General features: G+C 40.0%; 1 protein-coding gene across 1 annotated transcript; it reads left to right on the top strand.

Annotated features, from left to right (window-relative positions):
• Positions 1 to 20,343, top strand: TMEM14A (transmembrane protein 14A). The gene is given in 6 exon segments (XM_020993956.2): positions 1 to 79; positions 82 to 337; positions 5,349 to 5,434; positions 8,520 to 8,621; positions 10,701 to 10,788; positions 19,754 to 20,343. Coding segments are annotated over 6 exon segments (636 nt in total). The 5' UTR covers positions 1 to 15; the 3' UTR covers positions 19,794 to 20,343.
• Positions 20,344 to 23,151: the final 2,808 nt, after the last annotated feature.

Raw genomic sequence — 23,151 nt, 5'->3', positions numbered from 1 at the left:
GATGGATGGTCGGCTATGGTAGGATGTGCTGGAGCCTGGGACAGGATTGTGGGCACGCGGCTGCCGGTAGGGATGGAACGCGGCCCGGGACGTTCTGATTCCGCTCCCCTCCTCTCCCAGGAGCCCCGGCTTCTGCAGACGGGGACACTCTGCACCCTGCCCCTTTGGGGCGGGGCGGGCGTGATTGGATCCAGACCCGGGAAGGAAGGAGAGGGAGGAGAGAGGGAAAGCGAGCATGCGCAGAGACCGGGGCGGAGCGGCGTGAGGAGGAGGGAAGAAGGAAGGGAGAAGGGGAGTTCAGAGGCTACTGGAGGCGGGATCGGCTGCAGGGCGCAAGGTAAGCAAGGTAAACCTGGGCTGGTGGCTTTTCTCTTCTCCAGCCCCCTTTGCTGTCTGTCTCAGGGGGCCCGTCCCATCTGCACGCGTGGGTTTGGAGAACTAAGAGCGGCTGCGGAAACTGGCCAATCCTTTTAGAATGCCCTCACCTGGGGATGCAACCCTTGATTCCCTGCTGAAGGACCTAAATGTGGGAGGAGGTGCATTAAGCACAGAGCAGCGACCCCTCGCCTTTCCCCAGCAAACGAAGGGATAGAGATTTGTGCGGGATGGACCATGAGATGATAGCCGGGGTCCCTTCCAGCTCTTCCATTCCGCCGCTGCTTCACACCTGCTTCGGTTTCCAGGGAGGGGACCTCTACCTTACTTTTTTCTTGCAGATCTAGTAGCCCCTCGTGTTTTCTCCTTTACCCCCCCTTTCGGGAGCGGACACGAACCCCCTCAGTATTAACCAGATCTCTTCGGGCTGATTTCCCCAGCCAAGTTGCAACACACCCTAAACTGCGCAGTATTATTGTGGAGAGGGTAAAGGGCGTTTAAAAAAAAAAGACGCCAACAAACTTCTTTCGTAAGGGAATGCGTGTTTTTCTGGGGAAGTGAACCTGTTTGCAGGGGGTAAGGGAATACTTTCTAGCTTCAGGGACAGTTTCCCTTCCATTTAATTTTCCCGTCTAGTATAAATGCAGGATAGCCTCACTTGAAAGCATCGCTGCTGCTCTCTACATCCTGAGTTACGAAAGTGCCGCCACGACATCCCTTCCTTCGGTCACTTGGAACCATATCATCCACTTTCTTCTTAAAAACAGCAGTTCAGGTGTATCCGGATGACCCTTCAGCGGAAAGGGTGGGGGGAGAAAATTGATGCTTCTTGTGGGGTTTTCTGTGCCCAGATAAATAAATAAATGAACAGTAGGTTCAGGGGTCTTGACTTCTTAGTACCTTAGAATAGGGCATTTATGATAATGGCTAGCATTTACAAAGCGATTTAAGATTTGCAGAATGCTGTATATACAAGCTATTAAAGCTTAAAAAGCAGCATTAAGAATTTTGGGGACACCCTGTATTATTCCCATTTGAGCCTCACAACAACTCCAAGGTAGGTGCTATACCCATTTTACAGATGAGGAAACTGAATCAGAGAGATTAAGTGACTTGCTTGCATCACATAACTTCTGTCTAATGTAGGATTTGGACTCAGATATTTCCGACTCCAATTCCATCCCTCTCCCTAAGTCATGTAGCTGTCATTCAGTTCATTTGGGGGCCAGAAAAGCCAAATCCTACTGATCGAGTGAGCTAGGGTTTGGGTAGGCATGTTTTCAGGATTTCTCCAAGTTTAGCTCTCAGATCCAACATTAAAACAGGAACTTCGAGGATGGATCTGGCCATATGAATGTTAATTAAGGAGGAGGATGTTGAAGGTTCCTGATTTCAGTCCTTCTCAGTTTCATCCAGTTAATGTTGGCATATCACTCACCTCTCCAGGGTTCAGTTGCCTGAATAATAATGGCCTTGAATATGCTGAGCTTGACAGTTTTGCTGAGGAATGAGAACATCAGTGTAATTGGTAAATTGATAGTAAGTGATGGCAGAAATCATGTCTTAATTATCTGTATCTACCCAGCTTTTGGACAGTGCTTTCTATATAGTGGGTGCTTAATAAATGACTGTTATGGAAAGAGCCTGTGTGCTGGGGGTCGAGAGACAATCCTAGATTCTAATCCTGTTTCTCTACTAATTCTGTGTACTTGATGATCCCTAATCTCATTAATGATAATAATAATAATATAATAATAATAATAATAATAATAGCTGACATTTATATAGTACTTTAAGGTTTGCAAAGACTGTATCCCCACCACTTAACTGAAATAATTTTTTCCAGTATCATCAATGACTTCTTAATTTGTCAACCCCAGTGGCCTTTTCTCAGTTGTAATTCTTGACCTTTCTGTAGCATTTGACTGCTTCTTTTTTCTGGATTCTCTATTTTTCTCTGAGCCATTGTAATGCTGCTTTATCCTTGTTCTTCTTTATGAAAATCTCTTCTCTGCTTCTTCCTCTTCCCATAGTCCAAATATGAATGTCATACAAAGCTCTCTTCTTGCCCCATTTATCTCTCATCTTTGATGATCTAGTCGGGGGGGGGGGGGAACCTTTGACCTTGAGGCCACATGTGGCACTCTAGGTCCTCAAGTTTGGCCCTTTGACTAAATCCAAACTTCACAGAACAGATCCTCTTAATAAAAGTATTTGTTCTGTAAAACTTGGACTTGGTCAAAAGGTTGAATCCAAAGGGCACAGATTCTCCACCCCTGATCTATTCCATCTATATGGCTTCAGGTATCATCATAATGTAGATAACTCCCAAATCTCTGTCTCTAGGTCCAGTCTCTGGAGGTCTACTTTTGTATTTCCAGTGGCTTGTTGTATATCTTCACCTAGATATTCCACCTGTATATTAAATATAACTAAATCAAAACTCCTTCCCAAAATCTGCCTCGCATCTCAGCTTACCAATTTTTTTTTGGTGGCACCAGTTTTCTTCTAGTGTTCAGGCCCCAAACCCTACAATTGTCTTTGATGTTTTTCCTCTCCCTATCACGCTTTACTGATGAGACTGGCCTTCCTATAGCAGGTAAAAGTTAAGTCTGAGGGAGAACTTGTGAGCACAGCAAGCCTCAAACATGTATGAGAGGCCCATGAAACTTTTCTTTGGTAGAGTTTCTGATAGCTGGAGATGATGGGGCTTGAATTGTGAGCACAGTTATCACTCCTTCAAGACTTTTTGTTTAGAGGGTAGTTATGTTGGAGTTAGAAGAGGCGTGGAAGGGGACAGGGATGAGATTGGGGGGGAGGGGAAAGATGCCCTAAGAGAGCTTCTGTAAAGGTAGATTGGATTGGTGCCTTAATGCAATCAGAGTATTTCAGACTTGGAAGGCCTTTTAATGGAACCTGGAAGTGCGTTCATTGTAGTTTGTCTGTGCCCAGTACTAATGGCCACTTAATCCCCATTTAGGATCTTATGGGTAATAGAGGCAGAAGGAAGGGAAGATGTGGAGAGTCCAGTAAAAGATCCAGCAGCTCTGGCACAGTGAATAGACTGCTGGGCCTGGAGTCAAGAAGAGTCAGTCTTTTTTAGTTCAAACCTGACCTCAGACACTTACTAGCTGTGTGACCCTGGGCAAGTCACTTAACCCTGTTTGCCTCAGTTTCCTCATCTGTAAAATGAGCTGAAGAAGTAAATGGAAAATTACTCCAGTATCTTTGCTAAGAAAACTCCGAATAGGGACACAAAGAGTTGGACACAGTTGAAAAATGACTGAGCAGCAACAGCTGTAACCTAAAGAGTTTTAATTTTTTCAGTTAATATCTTTTGGTTTTATGTCACCTTCACTTCCCAAAACATTCTTCTCATTTCCCTACCCAGAGACCCAACCTTATAACAAAGAATAAAAAAAAATAGAAAAGAGTTCAGCAAAACTAATGTATTAACCAACCTTGATATAATGTGTAGGGTAATCTTCCCTCTTCTGCAAAGATAGCAGGAGGCAAGATGGCATGGAGGGATGCACTCTTATATCTCTTTTGGGGATGCTAGATTTGGTCATTATAATTATACATCATTCAGTTTCTTCTTCCTTCCCTCCTTCCTTTTTCCTCCCTTCCTTCCTCCCTCTCTTCCTTCCTTTCCGTTTACATTGTTACAGTCACTCGTGATTTTCTTGGTTTTGCTAATACTTCATTTTTCGTCGCTCTAAAAGTTCAAACCCAATTTGTCCAGATCAGGGGAAACGTATTTTCCAACTCAGTAACACCCTCTGTTTACCTGGTCCTGAGATTTGTGATACCCTCAACTCTGTAGAAGAACCTGGAAAACCTAAGAGGCCTAGAAGGAAGCAGAGCATCAAAGATGACAGGTGATCGGTTGGTTTGCAGACAAGGATAAAGTAACATCTGTGTTAGCCCATGATGTCCTTCAAAGCCAGCCAAAGCTATGAGGCACTGGGCACCAGAGAAGAAGAAAACAATACTAATAGGGAAGTGGTAGATTAGCAGAAGTAGCAGAGATGAAAAAACCGCTGTGGGTGGTGAGAAGGGACAGCAGACAGCTGAAGCAGCTGTAGGAGAGGAAGTAGAAGAAATATCATTTAGAAGAACGTAACCATTTTGGGGAAACTCGAGATAGGGACCAGCAGTCTTCCATGCTTCCATAGGCCCTTATGGGTATCATTGTGTTAGGGCCCCCCTATAAAATCTGACATTTGCAATGATAGCCTGCAGTCAACAAGGAAAAGTTAAAGTGGCGTTTTTCTGCCAAAGTCCCTGATGGTGCCTCCTTTTGGTAGGTAGGTGGTCTTGGGTTCCCAGAGGCTGTGTGTCAGTAGAACACAAGGTTTGGCAAGCCCTACCAAGCCTCCAGTGCAGCCCTGGAGAAAGACTGTGTGTCCGTCCTCTGAGGACCATTCTAGTCAAGTCTGGAGAGGCTTCTCACCCTAAAGTTGGCCACTGGGTGATCAGTTTTTTGTTTTTGTTTTTGTTTTTCAACTACACTAACTGACAGAGACTTTCTGCCAAGGCATGGATGGGCTTACACACTGATGAAATCATGAATCCTTGAGATATGCTCTGCTTATTAAGGCAGAGGAGTGTGGAATGTATTTTGTAGAGCTTTCTGTAAGAAAGATGTTTAAAGTTTTGACAGTTGACTTATCTGGAATCCTGATTGTCTTGAATACCTCATTCCTGGGTGTTGCCGGATAAGAGAAGTGTCATTTCATGTGTTGTGGGGAGTACGGTGGTAAGGAAAAGAAGATTCGATTGTAAGATTTTGCCAACACTTTTCTTTCTTTTTTTTTTTTAACAGGCTTGAAAAATTGTTGGTTTTATTTTGTGTGCTTATTTTATTTTGTTAATCATTTTTATGTGTCGGATTCATGTTTCCCTGTTTAAAAAATTTTTTTAATAAGTCTTATCTTACTCAGTCCTCTTCATTTTCTCTATTTCTTTAGACGTATAACCATGACTGTTGACTGGATTGGTTTTGGATATGCTAGCATAATAGCATCTGGAGGCTTTTTGGGATATCACCGCAAAGGTAAATTCTAAATTTTAAATCTAAAGATGACTTAGGATTGCAATGATTGCAAGAACAATATGAGAATCTGTGAATAAGACAAAAAAATTTAGAGAGTTCTCAGTTTTAATGTCATTTTTAATACTAAACTTTCTTTAAGTTCCCTACTTATCAGTTAGAGATTGGATTTTTTTTTTCCTACTAAAACTGGTGGGGGCAGTTAGAAGGGGCAGTGGATAGAGCACCAGGCCTGGAGTCAGAAAGATCTGAGTTCAGATTTGGCCTGAGACACTTACTAACTGTGTGATCCTGGGTAAGTCACTTAACTCCTATTTGCCTCACTTCCTTATCTGTATGTAACATGAGAGGACACTGGAGAAGGAAATGGAAAACCACTGTAGTATCTGGCAAGAATGAACAGTTAGACACCACTGAACGACAAGAAGACTGATAGGAAACTTTATGAGTTGATGTTGACATAGCATATTGATGAGGAAAAGTACTTCGGTGCCAAGTTAGTTGCTAGTGTCCAAAAGAAAGAAAAATCCAACTCATTGGAAAATTTGAGGTAGAAGACACCCAGTGTCAGAATTTTATTTTTAACATTCTTTTATAATTATATGAAGAATCATTGTAGGGTAGTAGAGTTGGAGTCTGACTTGGGAGTCAGAAAACCAGGGTTCAAAGCTAGCCTTTGACACTAAGATCTTGGGCAAATTACCTAACTTCTCGGAAGGTCTCAGGTAACTCAAAGACTCAGTTCCTTCACTGATCAGATTCTTGACTTGTGTATCTTGATAGGCATATAATTGAGTGAGACAAATTGGCTTGAAGGAGAGAAATTTATGGGCAAAATGTTTCTTTTCTTATTGCTTCTTACCCTTTTGTAGAAGTGAAAAATCACAGCTTTTGTTTTGTTTTGTTTTTCTGGGAAGTTTTTGTATTTCTAAAGAGTTTTGAGTAAAGACAAGGTAGCCAGAGTTCAATGTAAGAATTTGCTTTTTTAAGAGATCTTTCAGAAGACACGGGGCAGAAAAACCATCTGTACTTCTCCCTTGGAGGCTAAGGGATTAGATCAAAGGACCCATTGCGGCCCCTTTGTGCCCTGTTTAAGTTGATGATCAAAGTTAGTTTTTTTTTCTGTTTTTGGTGCATCTGTTAGAAAAATGAAGAAACCAATGTAACCTCTGTAAATGATTGCACAGATTTTTGAAACTTCATAGATAGTAATCTATTTTGAACTTCAGAGAAATCAAATTCTTTGCCTGGCCTAGTGGATACAATGCTGAACTTAAAAGGAAGGAAAGAAGCATTTATTAATCACCTACTGTGTGCCAAACACTTTATAAATGTGATTTCATTTGATCCTCACAACAACTCTGGCAAGTAGGTGCTATTATTATTCCCATTTTACAGTTGAGGAAACTGAGGTAAACAGGTTAAATGACAGTGTCTAAAGTCACACAGCTATTAAGTTTTTGAGGCTGGATTTGAACTGAGGTCCTCCTGACTCCAGGCCCACATAGATGCTTTTGACTTAGCATCGGGAAGCGACTGGATTTGAATCTTGCTTCAGACACCTGTTAGCTGTGTGACAGACTTAATTTCTCTGACCCTCAGTTTCCCTCCTTCTCCATAAAATTAAGGTGCTAATAGCATCTACCTCACCCAGTTATTGTGAGGCTCACATGAGAAAGTGTATGTGAATTGATTTGCAAAACTTAAATGCCATATAAATGTGAAGTTATCATCACTACTGGATTGCTCGTGAAAATACATATTTTCCCTGGTCAGCAAAGTTTCCAACTTATTTCAATTATAAAACAGTAAACAGACCTGAGGGCAGGTAGGTGGGGTAGTGGATAGAGTGAAAGGCCTGGAGTCAGGAAGACTCATCTTCCTGAGTTCACATCTGGCCTTAGACACATACTAGCTGTGTGACCCTGGGCAAGTCACTTAACCTCTGTTTGCATCAGTTTCCTCATCCGTAAAATGAACTGGAGAAGGAAATGGGAAACCACTCCAGTGTCTTTGCCAAGAAAATCCCAAATGGGGTCATGAAGAGTCAGACACGACTGAAATAATACAACAACAAGAGACCTGAATATTTAACTTTTTTCCCCCTTTCAAGTCAGATTATGAAAACCATTTATTACTGAACTCCTTTCTCTCTTTAAATTCTTTGTTACAAATGAGAGCTCCCTGGGGAAGCTTCATTCACAAATGAACAGGATGTCAGAACAAAAGATGTTAGTAAATATTTATCTTTGAATGATGTTAAGTTGATCTTGTCTGCTTCCGAGGTTCCCTTCTGCAACTAGCACCCAGCTCCCCCAGATTATGCTGTATTTGCTTCATAGGTATTGTGTTTTTACTTACGTGTAAGTAGGCCCATAGAGTATAAGCTTTTTGAGAGGAGGAACTACTTTATTTTTTCCCCTTTGCATCCCCAGTACCTAGCACTGTGCCTGAACCCCTCAAAATGGTGTTCCTCCATCATTCTCAAAGAGGGTGAAGTCTTGACTTGCTCGTAAATGGGATTTAAGTGAGGCAGAGCTATGGAAAGTCATCAGCCTCACTTCCTCCTCCGGAGTCCAGTAGCAAGACATAGGTCAAGATGGCCCAGAATGCAAGAGGGACAATGTGCTAGAAGGATTGACAGATATAGATGATAGAAAGATATGATAAATAGACTGATAGAAAGATGTGATAGAATAGTTGAGTAAATACTTATTGATTGTTTCTTAGCATTACTTTTGAAAGAAAGTCTCTTTTTCTTCAAATATTTTAAATCCTCTACAAAAATCCTATTCTTACGCCTTGGGGTGGTGGGAGAAGGTGACGCCAGTGATTGTCCTGGAACACAGAGCTTTAACAGGCTATGCCATGCTGAATAAAGGGTTTGAGGATGGGACTGGAGACAGATTGTGTGTGTGTGTCATCTGAAGTCTACCAGAAACTGCTTTGGAGGAGTTGTGGTCTGTCGCCAAGGAGAGACAACCCACACCAACACAGCTTTGTGACATAGTGAAATGATGTCCGCATGTGTCATATTTCTTTGATTTGCATTTCTCTTGCTGACCGTCTGCCCTCCTTGTCGTTTTAGGAAGCATTGTGTCTTTGGTTGCCGGTCTTTTCTTTGGCTTGTTGGCAGCTTATGGAGCTTACCGTATCTCCTGGGACCCCCGAGATGTCAAAATGTCACTACGTGAGTATTATAGTAGTCTAGACTGAGAAAAGAAGTGTTAAAAAAAAAAAAAAACCAAGGTCTCTTAGTATGTCTTGCAAATCAGGAAAACAGTTCTGCATGACCAGGAGTCAACATGGCACAGCTGGCTACCAATTAGTATGAGTAATGAATCTCATGAAGCAGTCTCAGGTATTCAAATTTACATCATTCAAAATTGTGATTATCTAAAATATGTTCGTTGGTTCCAGCCCAATGGAAATATGCAGTTCAGATTTGAATAATGTGATCTCTTCGTGGGGATTTGTTGTTCGCACTAATTGAGACCTAACTGAACAATGGGAAAAGCGCAGGCTTTGGTGTCTGAGAACCTGGGTGTAAATCCCAGCTCTGACACTTCATAGCTGGGTAATGTTGGGCGGGTCATCTAAACTCCTTGGGCTTCAGTTTTCTCATGTGAAAAATGAGAGAGTTGGACTAGATAATTTCTGAGATCGCTTCTGGCTCTAGATCTGTGACGCTGACAAGGGGCACTGCCTCTCAATAACCCCCCCCACCCAGCTCTCCAGGTTCAAGTTCAAGGTGATCACTGTGGCATAAGGAGAAAGCACAATGGATTTCAAATCATTGCAAAGGTTTGGGTTCCATCTTCTGTGTGGATCTGGGCCAGTCACCTAGTTTCTCCAAGCCTCAGTTTACTTATTTGTAAAATGGGGATAATATTTGTATCACTTATTTCATTGGACTGTTGTGAAAATGGCTCTTTTGAAAACCTTTGGGGCAGCTAGGTGGTGCAGTGGATAGAACACTGGCCCTGAAGTTAGGAGGACCTAAGTTCAGATTTGGCCTCATACCAAACACTTGACCCTTACTAGCTACGTGACCCTGGGCAAGTCACTTAACCCCAATTGCTTAACCAAAAAAAAGGAAAAAAACCTTCAAAAACTGTAGAAATACAGTCATTATTGTCTTGGGTGTTGGGAGGGTGGGAGGGTACCTGGGGAGAAGGCAGCTTTGAATGCTTTTCATTTTGAATGTCAGCTTTCTCAAGCATAACTTTTGGATTGTGCTGTGCCTTAAATAATCTGAAAAATCATGGGTTGATCGTTTCTAAGTGTTTTCTTGGTATGCTGAGGAGAAGCATAACCACAGACAGAACAATTATGGGCCTTGTCTGGCCCTTTAATCATAGACATCCAATCAGAGAAGAATTGGGAAACCAACTGAATTAATATTATTCTAGTATAGCAATTTGATTGCTATAAAAAGCACCTGAATTTGTCCATGAACTGAAATACAAATCTATATTTTTGGGAGGAGATTGCAATAATGATATGTTTGGGTCTCGGATGGGGAGAAGAGGGGTTGTGAATGGTGTCAGGAGTAAATTAGTGCCAAAAAAAAAAAGCTAAAATATCCCTGCAAGAAGGCAAGGATTCTAAAACATATTTTTTTACATGCATTTAAGCAGCTTGCATCCAAAGGTTTCTGTCATTTACAGGCATGTTATTTGGTAAGTTGTGTTGTTTTTTTCTTGAAAGCTGTTTTTCAAGTATGCCGTTTTAATGCCATTTAATGCATGAAGCCTCCTGTAGATGTGAGTTGCTAAAAGACTGGCCTGCAAAGTGTATAATACCTGGCTCTTGGCCACACTGAATCCTATTAATTAGGCAGCTAAGCTATTAATTTTTCATGCATTAAGTTCTTCCAGGTGTTATGACATTATAAAAGCCAGTTTTCTTTTCTTCCAGGCTTGAATTATTAATTAGAACTTCCTTTTCATGATACACCATTCTCCTTAAAACCCTGTTCTTTTTTTTGGGGGGGTAGGTCAGAGTCCCTTTCATGTTGTGACAAATGTCCCATGAAAAAATTTTAGCACTTTGGTATACTACTCCTGGTTAGCGATTTGAAAATAAGTGTTCTCCTAAGTATTGTGTCTTTGAGGAGTAGAGCCATTCAAAGTTTGGACACAAAAAACTTGCTGTGTCTTATGAGAGGGAGAGTTCTGGACAAATGAGGTGATGCCCATATTTTTTCCTGTGTAACCATAGAATTACTCTGCTGTAACTTCAGCTTATAGCCTGGTTTGTTTTACAGTTACTGCCTTCTTTCTAACCACTTTCATGGGCATAAGGTTCAAGAGATCGAAGAAACTCATGCCAGCAGGGATTGTGGCTGGCCTAAGGTAAGGAAATATCTCTGTCCTTAATTTCCTTTGCTGAGATTCAGAAGGGATAGTTAGGTCTTTGGCAACCAGAAGTTTCTAATTTTTGTAAATAAAGTAATGCTGAAGGTAACAAGGTGCAGTAATGGGCTTTGAAATCAGAATGACCTGGGTTCAAGTGCCACCTTAGTCACATGCTAGCTACATGATCCTGGGCAAATCGCTTGATTTGCATTAGTAGGGGGAGTTTCCATTCTGGGAAATGTATAGATTACTAAATGTAATTTTCATAACAGCCCAGAAGCCTATAAATTAGCATTCACTAAATCATTCTTCTTAGTTTATCAAACTAATTAAATAAGGATCAAGGGGCAGCTAGGTGGCACAGTGGGTAGAATGGGCCTGGATGGTCAGGAAGATTCATCTTCCTGAGTTCAAATCTGGCCTTAGACTCTTATTAGCTGTGTGACCCTGGACAAGTCTCTTAACCCTGTTTACTTCAGTTTTCTCATCTGTAAAATGAGCTGGAGAAGAAAATGCAAACCACTCTAGGATAAAAAAAAAAAAGGATCCATGAAGTCATATATGTAAAAGGCACTTTGCAGACCTAAAGCAATATATGCATGCCAGCTCTTAATATTTCTCTCTTTTTTTTCTTCTTTTCCTTTGTTGTTTTGTTTTATTGCTTCATTCTCGTTGTTCCTCCCATTAGTTCTAGTTGTTCTTTACATCATGCTTCACATGAATGTATATATAGAGCCTATATCAGATTGTATGCTGTCTGGTGGAGAAGGGGAGGGGGAGAAAATTTAAAACTCAAAATCTTATGGAAATGAATGTTGAAAACTGAAAATAAATAAATTAATTATCTAAAAAGAAAAAATAAATTACTGCTTTGAAACATAATTTGGCATTTGTAAATAGTTTACCCCCTTTCTTCCCACATTTTCAATTGACTCTTTTATTTTTCAGATGAATTTTGTTTTTATTTTTCCTTGTTCTGTGAAATAAAGCTTTGGTAGTTGGTATGGCACAGAATAAATAAATTTAGGTAGTAGTGTTATTATTTCACCGTCTTTATTTTGTAAAGATTGTTTTGTGGTTGTAGTCTTGTACTTCCTGTGTTTCTATAGTTATTTTGAATGGAATTCCTCTTTCTGGCTCTTCTTGCTGGGTTTTGATTATGTACAGAAAGGCTTGTGAATTATGTGGTTTATTTTGTGGTCTGCTACTTTGCTGAGGTTATTAATTGTTAAATTAATTTTTAATTATCTTTCTGGGATTCTCTAAGTGAACTATCATGTCATCAATAAAAAGTGATAATTGTTTCCTCTTTGCTTCTGCCTTCCCAAATGTATTTTCTTTGTCTTATTGATGTAGTCAGCATTTATAGAACTATATCATTAGATTGCAAGCTTCTTGAGGGCAGGGGCTATCTCTTGCCTCTTTTTGTATCCCTAGTGCTTAGCACACTGCCTGACACATAGCAGGTATCTAATAAATATTTATAGGTATTGATGTCAAACAATAGTGGCGATAATGACTAAACCCACAGAAGGCATTTGGACAGGATGAGGTCTTGAGGTTTTGTTGAGATTTAGGAGTATAGGGGTGATGGGACCCCAAAAATTACAATACGTAGGTCCTGCCTAAAAGAATTCGACCTAAGCCTTCTTTCAGCCAGAGACAAAGTTTATTAGACTCTTAAGGAATCTGAGCACTGGTGAAACTACTAGCTAGATTGTAAAAATATGGGCAGTGGCTAGATTGTAAGAATCTGAGCAGTTTAATGGAGACAAAATGGACCTTATATACAGAACGACTGTGGGAGGGATCTAGGAGTGGTCATTTAGTCTGCAGGTACTGTGAGGTAATAGAAAGCCAGGGACCTGGACCAAGTGGTGAAGGGAGAGTGGAACCCAGCTAAGATTAAGGGTGGGATGTGGCCGGGGGCCATAGGGAGGTAAGACAATGGAGGGCTAGGCTAGGTTAAAGGTAATTGAGAACTAAGAGATTGGGTGAAGCCACAATGAAAGGCTTGTAGATGAGATTGTAGCCTCAGGTGAATGCCAGAGATTTGGCCACGGGGGGAAAGTCCAGGGTTTTTCCTTTCTGGGGTCCAGATCCCAACCCCATCAGTTTAGGGGTTCTGGAATCCCAAAATCACAACACGCTGGTTCTGGCCGAATGAATTCAACCCAAACCTTCTTTCATCTAGAGACAGGGTTTATTAATGATCAGCCATATTAGCCAGACTCTTAAGAAATCTGAGCACCTGTGAGCTATTAGCTGAATTGTAAACATCTGAGCCTTTGGCTAGACTCTTAAGAATCTGAGCTTCTTAATATTTCTCGATGTGAACATGCATGAACATTTTTCAGAATCATGGATGCTATGGTGAGTGAAATGAAAATGACCAATAATTTTCACAACTGAGGATCGAATTCTTCTACCCTGCTATATTCAGTGGCCAATAACTAAAGCCTAGCTCTTACCTTAGTATCCTACGCTGTAGTTGGCCATTAATAATAAAGATCATAGGCTGATGAGACCTGGGTTCAAGTCTTACATCTGACATATGATGGCAGTGTGACCCTAGATAAATCACTTCACTTCTCAGTGTCCCAGTCCACTTTCTAAAGCTGTAAAATGAGTGGCCCATTTGTATTGGTGGGAGGTGTCTCTAAACCCAGGAATTAAATCACAGATCTTTAACAAAAAAAAGTCATGCAAATATGGCTCTGCATTCTTTCCCTTCACAGTCACAAATGGAAAGAATTTTATGTTGGGAATCACAGAAATTGGTTTAAATCCCACCTGTGATGATTACTAGCAGTGTGACCCCAGTCAACTCAGTTAACTTTCTTGGGCCTCAGTTTCCTCATCTGTAAAATAAGGAGGGGTGGGGTAGACTGGGTGATCTCTAAGGACACTTCCAGCTTTAAATCTGTGCTCTCGTGTATTGTTGTTGTTCAGTCGTTTCAGTCATGTCCAACTCTTTGTGACCCCCTTTGGGTTTGACGTTTCCCTTTCCAGCTAATTTTCCAGATGAGGAAACTGAGGCAGACAGGGTTAAGTGACATGTCCAGGGTCACACACAACAGCTTAGAAGCCTATGCAAGCTTTAAATTAACATTAACTTTTACATTTAATTTTTAATTTAATTAATTAGTAATCAATTAAATTAACATTCATTTTTAGTTTACCAAACTAAATAAGGATGAAGGGTCAGCTAGGTGGCAGTAAGTATCTGAGGCCATACTTTAACCCAGGAAGATGAATCTTCCTGACTCCAGGTCCACCACTCTATCCACTGCACCACCTAGCTGCCCAGGGTCCTATGTATAGCAATTACAAATAGACATCTCTTTGTTCAGTCTATGAATTACCTCCAAATTCTCACTTGAGAAGTCCCATATTTAGCAAGTTGGAGAACTTGGTTGATTGACAGCCACTAGAAGAGGTGTTTGTAAACTTCTCTTGTATCAATGGATGCCTTTGAAAGACTGGGGTAGCCTTATGTATCCCTTATCAGAATGTTTTTAAATGCATTAAATAAATTACAAAGGATTGCAGAGGAAACCAATTATATTGAAATAAAGTTATCAATATATTAAAAACCAAAGCTCACAGACTCCCTGGTTAAGATCCCTTGACTAAAGTAAGGGAAAGCAACATGGCAGAAATAGCATGCCACGTCTTTGATGGGTAGAGAGGGATAATGTGGCGAGTTACCCAGAAGAGGTATGTGGTGATGGGGAGGGGGTGGCAGCCATCCTCCACAGTTAGAGTAAGGAAGAAGGAATGTGGGCAAAGGGCATTTTTAGGGATAGGTCCTTTTTCCCAACTGCCACATCCTGATGAACGTGTTATTGAAAATAATACCACTGGTTACTGACCACTATCATAGAGATTTGAGGTTTTTGGACATTTTAGAAATGCTATTTGATAAGGATGTTCTGAAGTATGTAATCTCCCTCTTTTAGGTATATCTGTAGTTCTAAGCTGAATAGATGAGAAACTGTCTTATTCTTTGAATTTTTTTTTTTTAAGTGAGGCAATTCGGGTTAAGTGCCCAAGGTCACACAGCTAGTGCAGGTCAAGTGTTTGGTCTGAGGCCAGATTTGAACTCAGGTCCTCCTGACTTCAGAGCTGGTGCTCTATCCACTACACCATCTAACTGCCCCCATTCTTTGAAATTTTCAAAGAAGATTCTATAGCATCCCCCCTGCAAAAGAGATCCCATTGTCTCCTTTCTGTTAATTGAGAAAATTGGATAACAGTATCCCCACCAATTATTTGAGTTTGACAGGAAGCAAACTTAGGAGAACCTTTTTTTTAAAATTCATTTTTATTTTTTCTCATTTTCCCCAAAACATTTGGTACCTGGTTTACTGATGGGTATTGGTGAATTCTAGCTCCTGACTGTTCTTGTTATGGAGGTTTAGCATCTGTGTTTCTTGGAGCCCATCCGTTACCACTTTTTAAAAAATCTTATTTTTATTGATATCTTTCCCATTTTTACATCACCTTCATTTCTGAGTATTTCCTTTCCCCTTCCCTACTTACAGAGCCATCCCTTAAGAATTTTTTTTAAGAATTTGCATCTTATTAAAGCCAGCCAACACATTAACTATCTTATATACGAGCAGTATTCCATACCCATAGCCCCGCCTCTGCAGAGAAGGGAGGGTGGTACATTTGCCAGTTCTTCTCCTTGGCCAGGCTTGTTTTTATAATTATAACGGGTTCCATTTTGTTCTTTTAAGAACAAGGGCAGCTAAGTGACAAAGTGGTTAGAGCACTGGGCCCAGGATCAGGAAGACCCAAGTTCAAATCCAGACTCAACTATATGTGTGACCTTGGGCAAATCACTTAACCTCTGTCACTCACCTCAGTTTCCCCAACTGTAAAATGGGGATAAATAATAGCAACTACCTCATAGGGTGGTTGTGAAGATCAAATGAGATAATGTTTGTAAGGTGCTTAGCATAATTACCTTCCCCCTTTTATGAGCACCTTTTGTAAACAAATAGGGGAAACTCAATGTTATAATAACCAAATGATTAAGTATATTTCCATGTAGAAGTCCAGGGATGAGTCTGTTTAAGGTCTTTCTGTAAAACTGCCACACATTCATGTCCCCAGGATACCAAAAAATTAGACTTACTGTTTGGGTGGAGAACCAGGCTTAGAGTTAGAAAGGCCTGGTTTTTAGTCCCACTTCTAACACATCCTGATTTTGTGACCTTGGAGAAGTCACTTAACACCCTGCTCCCTCCCCCTCACTCTGTTAAGATTATAAAGTTACAGAATAGTTACTGATCTTTATTGATGGAGGAAATTCCCTCACTAGGAGGTCTCGATACCTGGGAAATCACAGGTTTGGTCTAAAATAAAATAGATTGGACGAGCAAACAGCTGGGATTTGTCAGTCATAAATATTAAGCCCTTACTATATGCCAGTCATCGTTTTAATTTTTTTAAATTTTTAACATGTTTTTAAAACTTTGGGTTACAAATTTTCTCCCCCCCTCCCTCCTCACCCACCCCCATTGAAAAGGCAAGCATCTTGATAGGGATTATAGATGTGTAGTCATGCAAAACACTTCCATAGTAGTCCTGTTGTGAAAAACTAAATCTATTTCCCTTCGTCTTGTCCTACCCGCCATTTATTCTATTCTCTCTTTTGACCCTGTCTCTCTTCAGAAGTGTTTGCTTCTGATTATCTCCTCCCCCAATCTGCCCTCCTCTCTGTCAACCCCCTGCTCTCTTGTCCCCTTATTTTCCTGCAGGGTAAGATAGATTTCCATACCCCACTGTGTATGTTATTCCCTATTTAAGCCAAATCCTATGAGAATAAGATTCACTCATTCCCTCTCACCTTCCCCCATTTCCCTTCCACTGTAAAAGCCTTTTCTTGTCTGTTTCATGTGAGATAATTCACCCCATTCTACCTCTCCCTTTCTCCTTCTCCCAGTATAATCCTCTCTCACGCCTTAATTTTATTTTCCAGATATCACCCCTTCAACTTCAACTCACGCTGTGCCCTATATATGTAAATGCATATAATTTTTTTCCCTCCCACTACCCTAATACTAACAAAGGACTCATGATTTACAAGTATCATCTTTCCATGCAGGAATGTAAACAGTTCAACCTTAATAAGTCTCTCGTGATTTCTCTTTCCTGTTTACCTTTTCCATGTTTCACTTGAGTCTTGTATTTGAAAGTCAGATTTTCTGTTCAGCTCTGGTCTTTTCCTCAGGAGTGCTTGAAAGTCCCCTGTTTCATTGAATGACCATTTTTTCCCCTGAAGCATTGTACTCAGTTTTGCTGGGTAGGTGATTCTCAGTCATTGTTTCAAGCACTAATGATACAAAGGAGAAGCAGTGCCCTTGAGGGGCTCACATTCTAAAGAAGGAAATAATGTATAAGCAACTATGTACATATGAGATCTATGCAGAGTAAATTGGGGAGAGTCTCAGAGAGAGGGCACCACCATTAAGGGGAACTGGGGAAAGTTTCTTGCAGAAGGTGGGATTTTAGCAGAGGCTTGGAGAGAATTCTGTCCAGGTAGAAAAAATGCTTGGCAAATGGGGGATTTTTGAGGTGGTGTTAACAGCATTCATTCATTCATTCATTCATTCATTCATTCATTCATTCATTCATTCATTCACTAAGTAGCCGCCCGGCACAAAGGACAGCACCAGGTGCTAGGGAAGATAGAGAGGTGACTGAGATTTGGCTTTACATCTAGTAGTGGAGAGGGGGGAATAGGGCATTTACAGTCATGTAGTATTTATTCACTGTACAGTGACTATACTGTCATTCATTAGAATCATAAGATAACAGAGACAGAAGTTATATATAAATTCATAGGAAAAAAAGATCATTTCCTGTTGTTGGATCAAGCCATCTTTCTTGCAAGAGATGGCATTTCCTTGACCTGCTAGCTTTTTTTTTTTTAACAATTTATTTATTTATTTTCAGTTTTCAACATTCACTTTCATAAGATTTTGAGTTTTCAATTTTCTCCCCGTCCCTGTCATCATCCTTCCCCAAGATGGTGTGCAGTCTGACACGGTTTCTGCTTATACATTCACATTACGCATATTTTCACATTAGTCATGATGTCAAGAAGAATTAGAACCAGTGGGAAGAACCACTAGAAAGAAGAATGAAAAGAAAACAACAAAAGAAAAGGAGAGCGAATAGCATGCTCTGTCTGCATTCAGACGCCAGAGTTCTTTTTCTGGATGTAGATAGTGTTTTCCATCGTGAGGTTTTGGAGATGTCTTAGATCCTTGCATTGCTGAGAAGAGCTCAGTTATCAAAGTTAGTCATTGCACAGTGTGGCTGTTAACTGTGTACAGCATTCTCCTGGTTCTGCTCACTTCACTCAGCATCAGTCCATATAAGTCTTTCCAGGTTTTTCTGAAGTCTACCTGCTCATCATTTCTTATAGCACAATAGTATTCCCTTACATTCATATAACACAACTCATTCAGCCATTCCCCAATTGATGGGCATCCCCTTAATTTCTAATTTTTTGCTGCCGCACGAAGAACTGCTGTAAATATTTTTGTACATGTGGGTCCTTTTCCCGTTTTTATGATCTATTTGGGATACAGACCTAGAAGTGGTATTGCTGGGTCAAAGAGTATGCACAATTTTATAGCCCTTTGGGCATAGTTCCAGATTGCTGTGTAGAATGATTGGATCAGTTCACAACTGCACCAGCAATGCATTAGTGTTCCAGTTTTCCCACATCTTCTCCAACATTTATCATTTTCCTGTTTTATCATGTTAGCCAATCTGATAGGTGTGATGTGGTACCTCAGAGTTGTTTTGATTTGCATTTCTCTAATCAGTAGTGATTTAGAGCATTTTTTCATGTGACGAAAGATAGCTTTAATTTCTTCTTCTGAAAACTGCCTCCTCATATCCTTTGACCATTTATCAACTGGGAAGACCTGCTAGCTTTAAATCCTTGACAGCTTATATTTCTTCCTAAATCTTGAAACCGTAATCTCTTTAAATTCCTATAAGATTTTCCATGCCAGTATGCTAATGAAGTCTGAGTTCTTCCATGCCTGGGAAACCTGATTTCTCCAATATAAGTCCATCAGTCAGTTAGTTTACAATCAGCAAATACAGGCAAAATTTCCCTGCCGTCAAGGAGCTTATATTGTAATGAGGGTGACAACATGCAAACAGCTTTGTACCTATATTATAGGCCTAATTATGTCTAATTTATTCTGTAGGAATCTTGTTTGTATTCTATCTAGTACAGTATACTATAATAGTATATTGTACAATCACATATATATATACATATATACACATACATATATGTATACATACTTCCAACTTACTATATATCACAATATGCATATACATGCATATGTGCATATATGTACATATCATGCACACATGTGTTTGTATGTATAAATTCAGGCAGTTACGTGGCAAAGTAGATAGTGTTGAGGTAGAGTCAGGAAGACTTATCTTACAGATTTCAGATCTGGCCTAGACACTTACTAACTGTGTAACCCTAGACAAGTCCCTTAACCCTGTTTGCCTCAAGTTTCCTTACCTGTAAAATGAGCTGGAGAAGGAAATGGCAAACCATTCTAATATCTTTACCAAGAAAACCACAAATGGGGTCATGAAGAGTCAGACATAACTGAAAAAAAATGAATATGTGTGTATATGTATATATCCTGTATTATATATAACCCACATATATAATATAGCATATACTACAAGGACATTATATATCACACACACACACACACACACATATAGCTAGCATTTACATAGTACTTTAAGATTTGCTAAACCTTTTACAAATATTATCTTCTGTATCAGGCCTGGCACCCTGTCCACTGTGCCGTCTGGTTGCCTGTGGACTGACTTTTTTGTCTTTACGTTTTGTATCATTTATTTGCACTTATATTGGATTTCTTTTCTTTTAAAACAGCCTCTTGATGATTTTGAGACTCGTCTTGTTGCTCACATGAGAATCCCCAGCTACCAAGGTCTTCATTCTCATCCTTCTACCACAGCAGACTAAATATGCTCTTTGTACCTGAAAGATTAAGTTTCAACAAGAAATATCAAGCATCTTTAAGGAAAAAGATAACAACTAACAAACTGACACTTCTCATATTAGCATTAGTTTACAACATTTTTTTTTGAACCAAAAAAGTTTTCAGCTTTTTCCTAGTTGATAATCATTTTTCCCCTCCTTATATATTTATCACTCTAGAAGGTGCAAAGTCGTTGTACACCTTTGTCAATTTTAAAAGTCTTTTATATTTGTTTACTGAAAATTCCAAACACTGAGTTACCGAACAAAAGTTTACATGACAATAAAACTTGTCAGTTAATACGATGCCTTATGTGTGGTTTGACTAAAATACTAACCGATTGTCCTAGTTTCTGTTTGTCTTACAAGCTGTGCAGGAAATACTTGTGTCCTGAATTTTAAATTTTATTCCACCCTCTGCAGACACTGGATGTAGGAGCAGAGTGTGACTAATATTCAAATAAAAGTTCTTCTATTTTAAATCTGTTTCTTATGTCATCATTTTGTGAGATATATGTTTTAATTTAATTTATGAGAGCACTTTGGTTAAACGAGAAAAATAATAACTGTGCCTAATATGCAATAAAGAGCAGCTAGGTGACGAAGTGGATAGAGTGCTGGGCCTAAAGTCAGGAAGATTCATCTTCCAGAGTTCACATCTGGCCTCAGATCCTTATTAGCTGTGTGACCCTGGGCAAGTCACTTAACCCTCTTTCCCTCAATTTCCTCATCTGTCAAATGAGCTGGAGAAGGAAATGGAGAACCACTCCAGTATCTTTGCCAAGAAAACCCCCAATGGGGTCAGGAAGGGTCAGACACAACTGAAATGACTGAACAGCCACATCACATACACTACAACATTTTATCCTCCTGTGAGGGGGATATTATCCTTTCCATTTTACAGAGGAGAAAAATGATGAGGCTGAGAAGCCTAAGAAATGAGCTAGTGTCACAGATCTATAGTGTCCGAGACAGAAATTAAACCCCCAAACTTCAAATCCAATGTTCTATCAGGCAATGCTGAATATTTAAGCCAAAAGTTTCTCCATTTCTTTAAAAGCCATTTTTCTGGGAATCAATAAAGATGGAGAAAAGTGACCTTTCTTTAGTTTCTTTTTTATCGTGGGATATAAAGATCACCTTAAATGTCAGATGCTGCCTTGTGAGTGTACTTGGCCAGGGTCAGGAGAGCTTGGGCCTATGCCTGGCTTTGCTCCTAACCAGCTGTGTGACCTTGGGGCAGCTATACTTCCTCTCTCAGTCTTGATTTCCTAATCTGTAAAACAAAGGGCGTTGGGACGAAGTCATCTTTAAGACCCTTGACATCTCTGATATTCTTTGATGCTAAGCAAGTCTCCTGTAAAAGAAGAAAAGCTTTTTTGTTCATTTGGGTATAGATATCATCTCTTTTGAGTTTTGAGAGGCCTTTGATTCTGTTGTACATTGTATAGACTTTACTAATGGATAGAGCACTGGGTCTGGAGTCAGAAGGGCCTGAGTTCAAATCTGGCTCAGACACTAGCTGTGTGATCCTGGACAACCCTGATTGCCTCGGCTTCCTCATCTGTAAAATCAACTGGAGAAGGAAACGGCAAACCAGTCTATATGGGGTCATAAAGAGTCAGACACGACTGAAATGACTGAACAACAAAACCCCCCCAAATTGCAAAATTTTTATGTAAACTGTATTTTTTACCTTAGGAGCACAATTGATTTTAAGGTAGTAGGTAGGTAGGTAGGTATTCAGTCAGTGGTTAAATATAGTATGTAACTGAAAGAGATCAGGTCTTGGAATCAGGATTTAAATCCCTAGTTCTGATATTTGATCTTGAGTCACTGAAATCTCATTTTCCTCCTCAGTATAATCAGGGGATTGGAAAAGATAACCACTAACGCCTCCTCCAAGTCAACTAAACAAGCATTTATTAAGTGCTTACTGTGTGCCAGGAATTGTACTAAGCCTCCATCTCTAAACCCTATGATTCTCCAAAACAGGGATTCTTAACCTTTTTTTTGTACCCTGGATCCCTTTGGTGTCTTGTGAAGCCAACAGATTCCATCTCAGAATGATTTTTTTTTAAAAAAATTCATAATTGAAAGAATGCTGAATTTCAGTTAAAAGTTAGGGGACATAAAAATTTAATGTTTTTTCCCATCCAAGTTCATGAACCCCCCTGAATTCTATCTACAAACCCCTTGGGGATCCATGGATGCCAGCTTAAGAACCTATGATCTAGAACCTAAAAAAAGGTTTTTGGTTTGCATAAAAAATTGCTGCAAATCCGCGTCTTTAGTGACTTTATGTTTTTGGCAAAGGAACATTAAATGTTTGGAAAAATTCAACTTAAGCTGATGAAAGCTAGGGGGGAATTCTACAAGCAGCATGTTTGCAAAGAATACTATGGTCGAGTGAAAAGAGTGTTGAATTAGGAGTCAGAAGTCCTGGGTTCAAAAACCAGTTCTGCCACTTATGTGTAGGTTGCTTAAACCTCTCTGGGGACTCAGTTTCCTCATCTGCAAAATGAGGGGGTTGGACTAAATGATCTCAGAGGTCTCTTCTACATCAATGATCATGAACTAAATTCATGAGTTTTACACAGCAAAGAGCTGGAGATATTTTGTAGGACTGTTTTGAGATGACAAAAACGAATTGGGTTTATGACACCAAAAGTCACCAAATGTGCTTTCCCATTTTGTGTTATAGAGTTTTTAAGTAATACATGAAAGGTTCCAGCAGTCCCATTCCTGCTAGGCTGTTTCCATATCAGATGACAAATAATACAATGGAAAAGCACATTGGATCTGTAGTCAGAGGGTTCAAATCCCATTTACTACCCGTATGACCCTGCTCAAATCATTTAACCCATCTGGGCCTCAGTATCCTCATTTGTAAAATAAGAGAGTTGGACTAGATGGCCTTGCAGATCCCTTCTAGCTACATGGTGCAGTGGATAGAGAGCTGGGCCTGAGTTAAAGTCCAGCCTCAGACTCTTAGCAGTATGGCCCTGGGCAAGTCACTTAAACTCTGTTTGCCTGTTTTCTCATCTGGAAAATGGGGATAATAGTACCTACTTCTCAGGATTGGTATAGGGACCAAATGAACTAATATTTGTGAAGCACTTAACATAGTGCCTGGTACGTGTTGTTTAGTAATTTCAGTTGTGTTCGACTCTTTGCGACCCCAATTTGTGTTTGTTGGCAAAGACACTAGACTGGTTTGCTATTTTCTTCTCCAGCTCGTTTTATAGATGACGAAACTGAGCAAACAGGGTGAAGTGACTTGCCCGGGG

This window comes from Phascolarctos cinereus, unplaced genomic scaffold (assembly GCF_003287225.1).
Source record: "Phascolarctos cinereus isolate Bilbo 61053 unplaced genomic scaffold, phaCin_HiC Scaffold_5;HRSCAF=322, whole genome shotgun sequence".
Lineage (NCBI taxonomy): Eukaryota > Metazoa > Chordata > Mammalia > Diprotodontia > Phascolarctidae > Phascolarctos > Phascolarctos cinereus.
The sequence above is the reverse complement of the archived record's forward strand: the minus strand, read 5'-3'. Positions and strand labels throughout refer to the sequence as shown.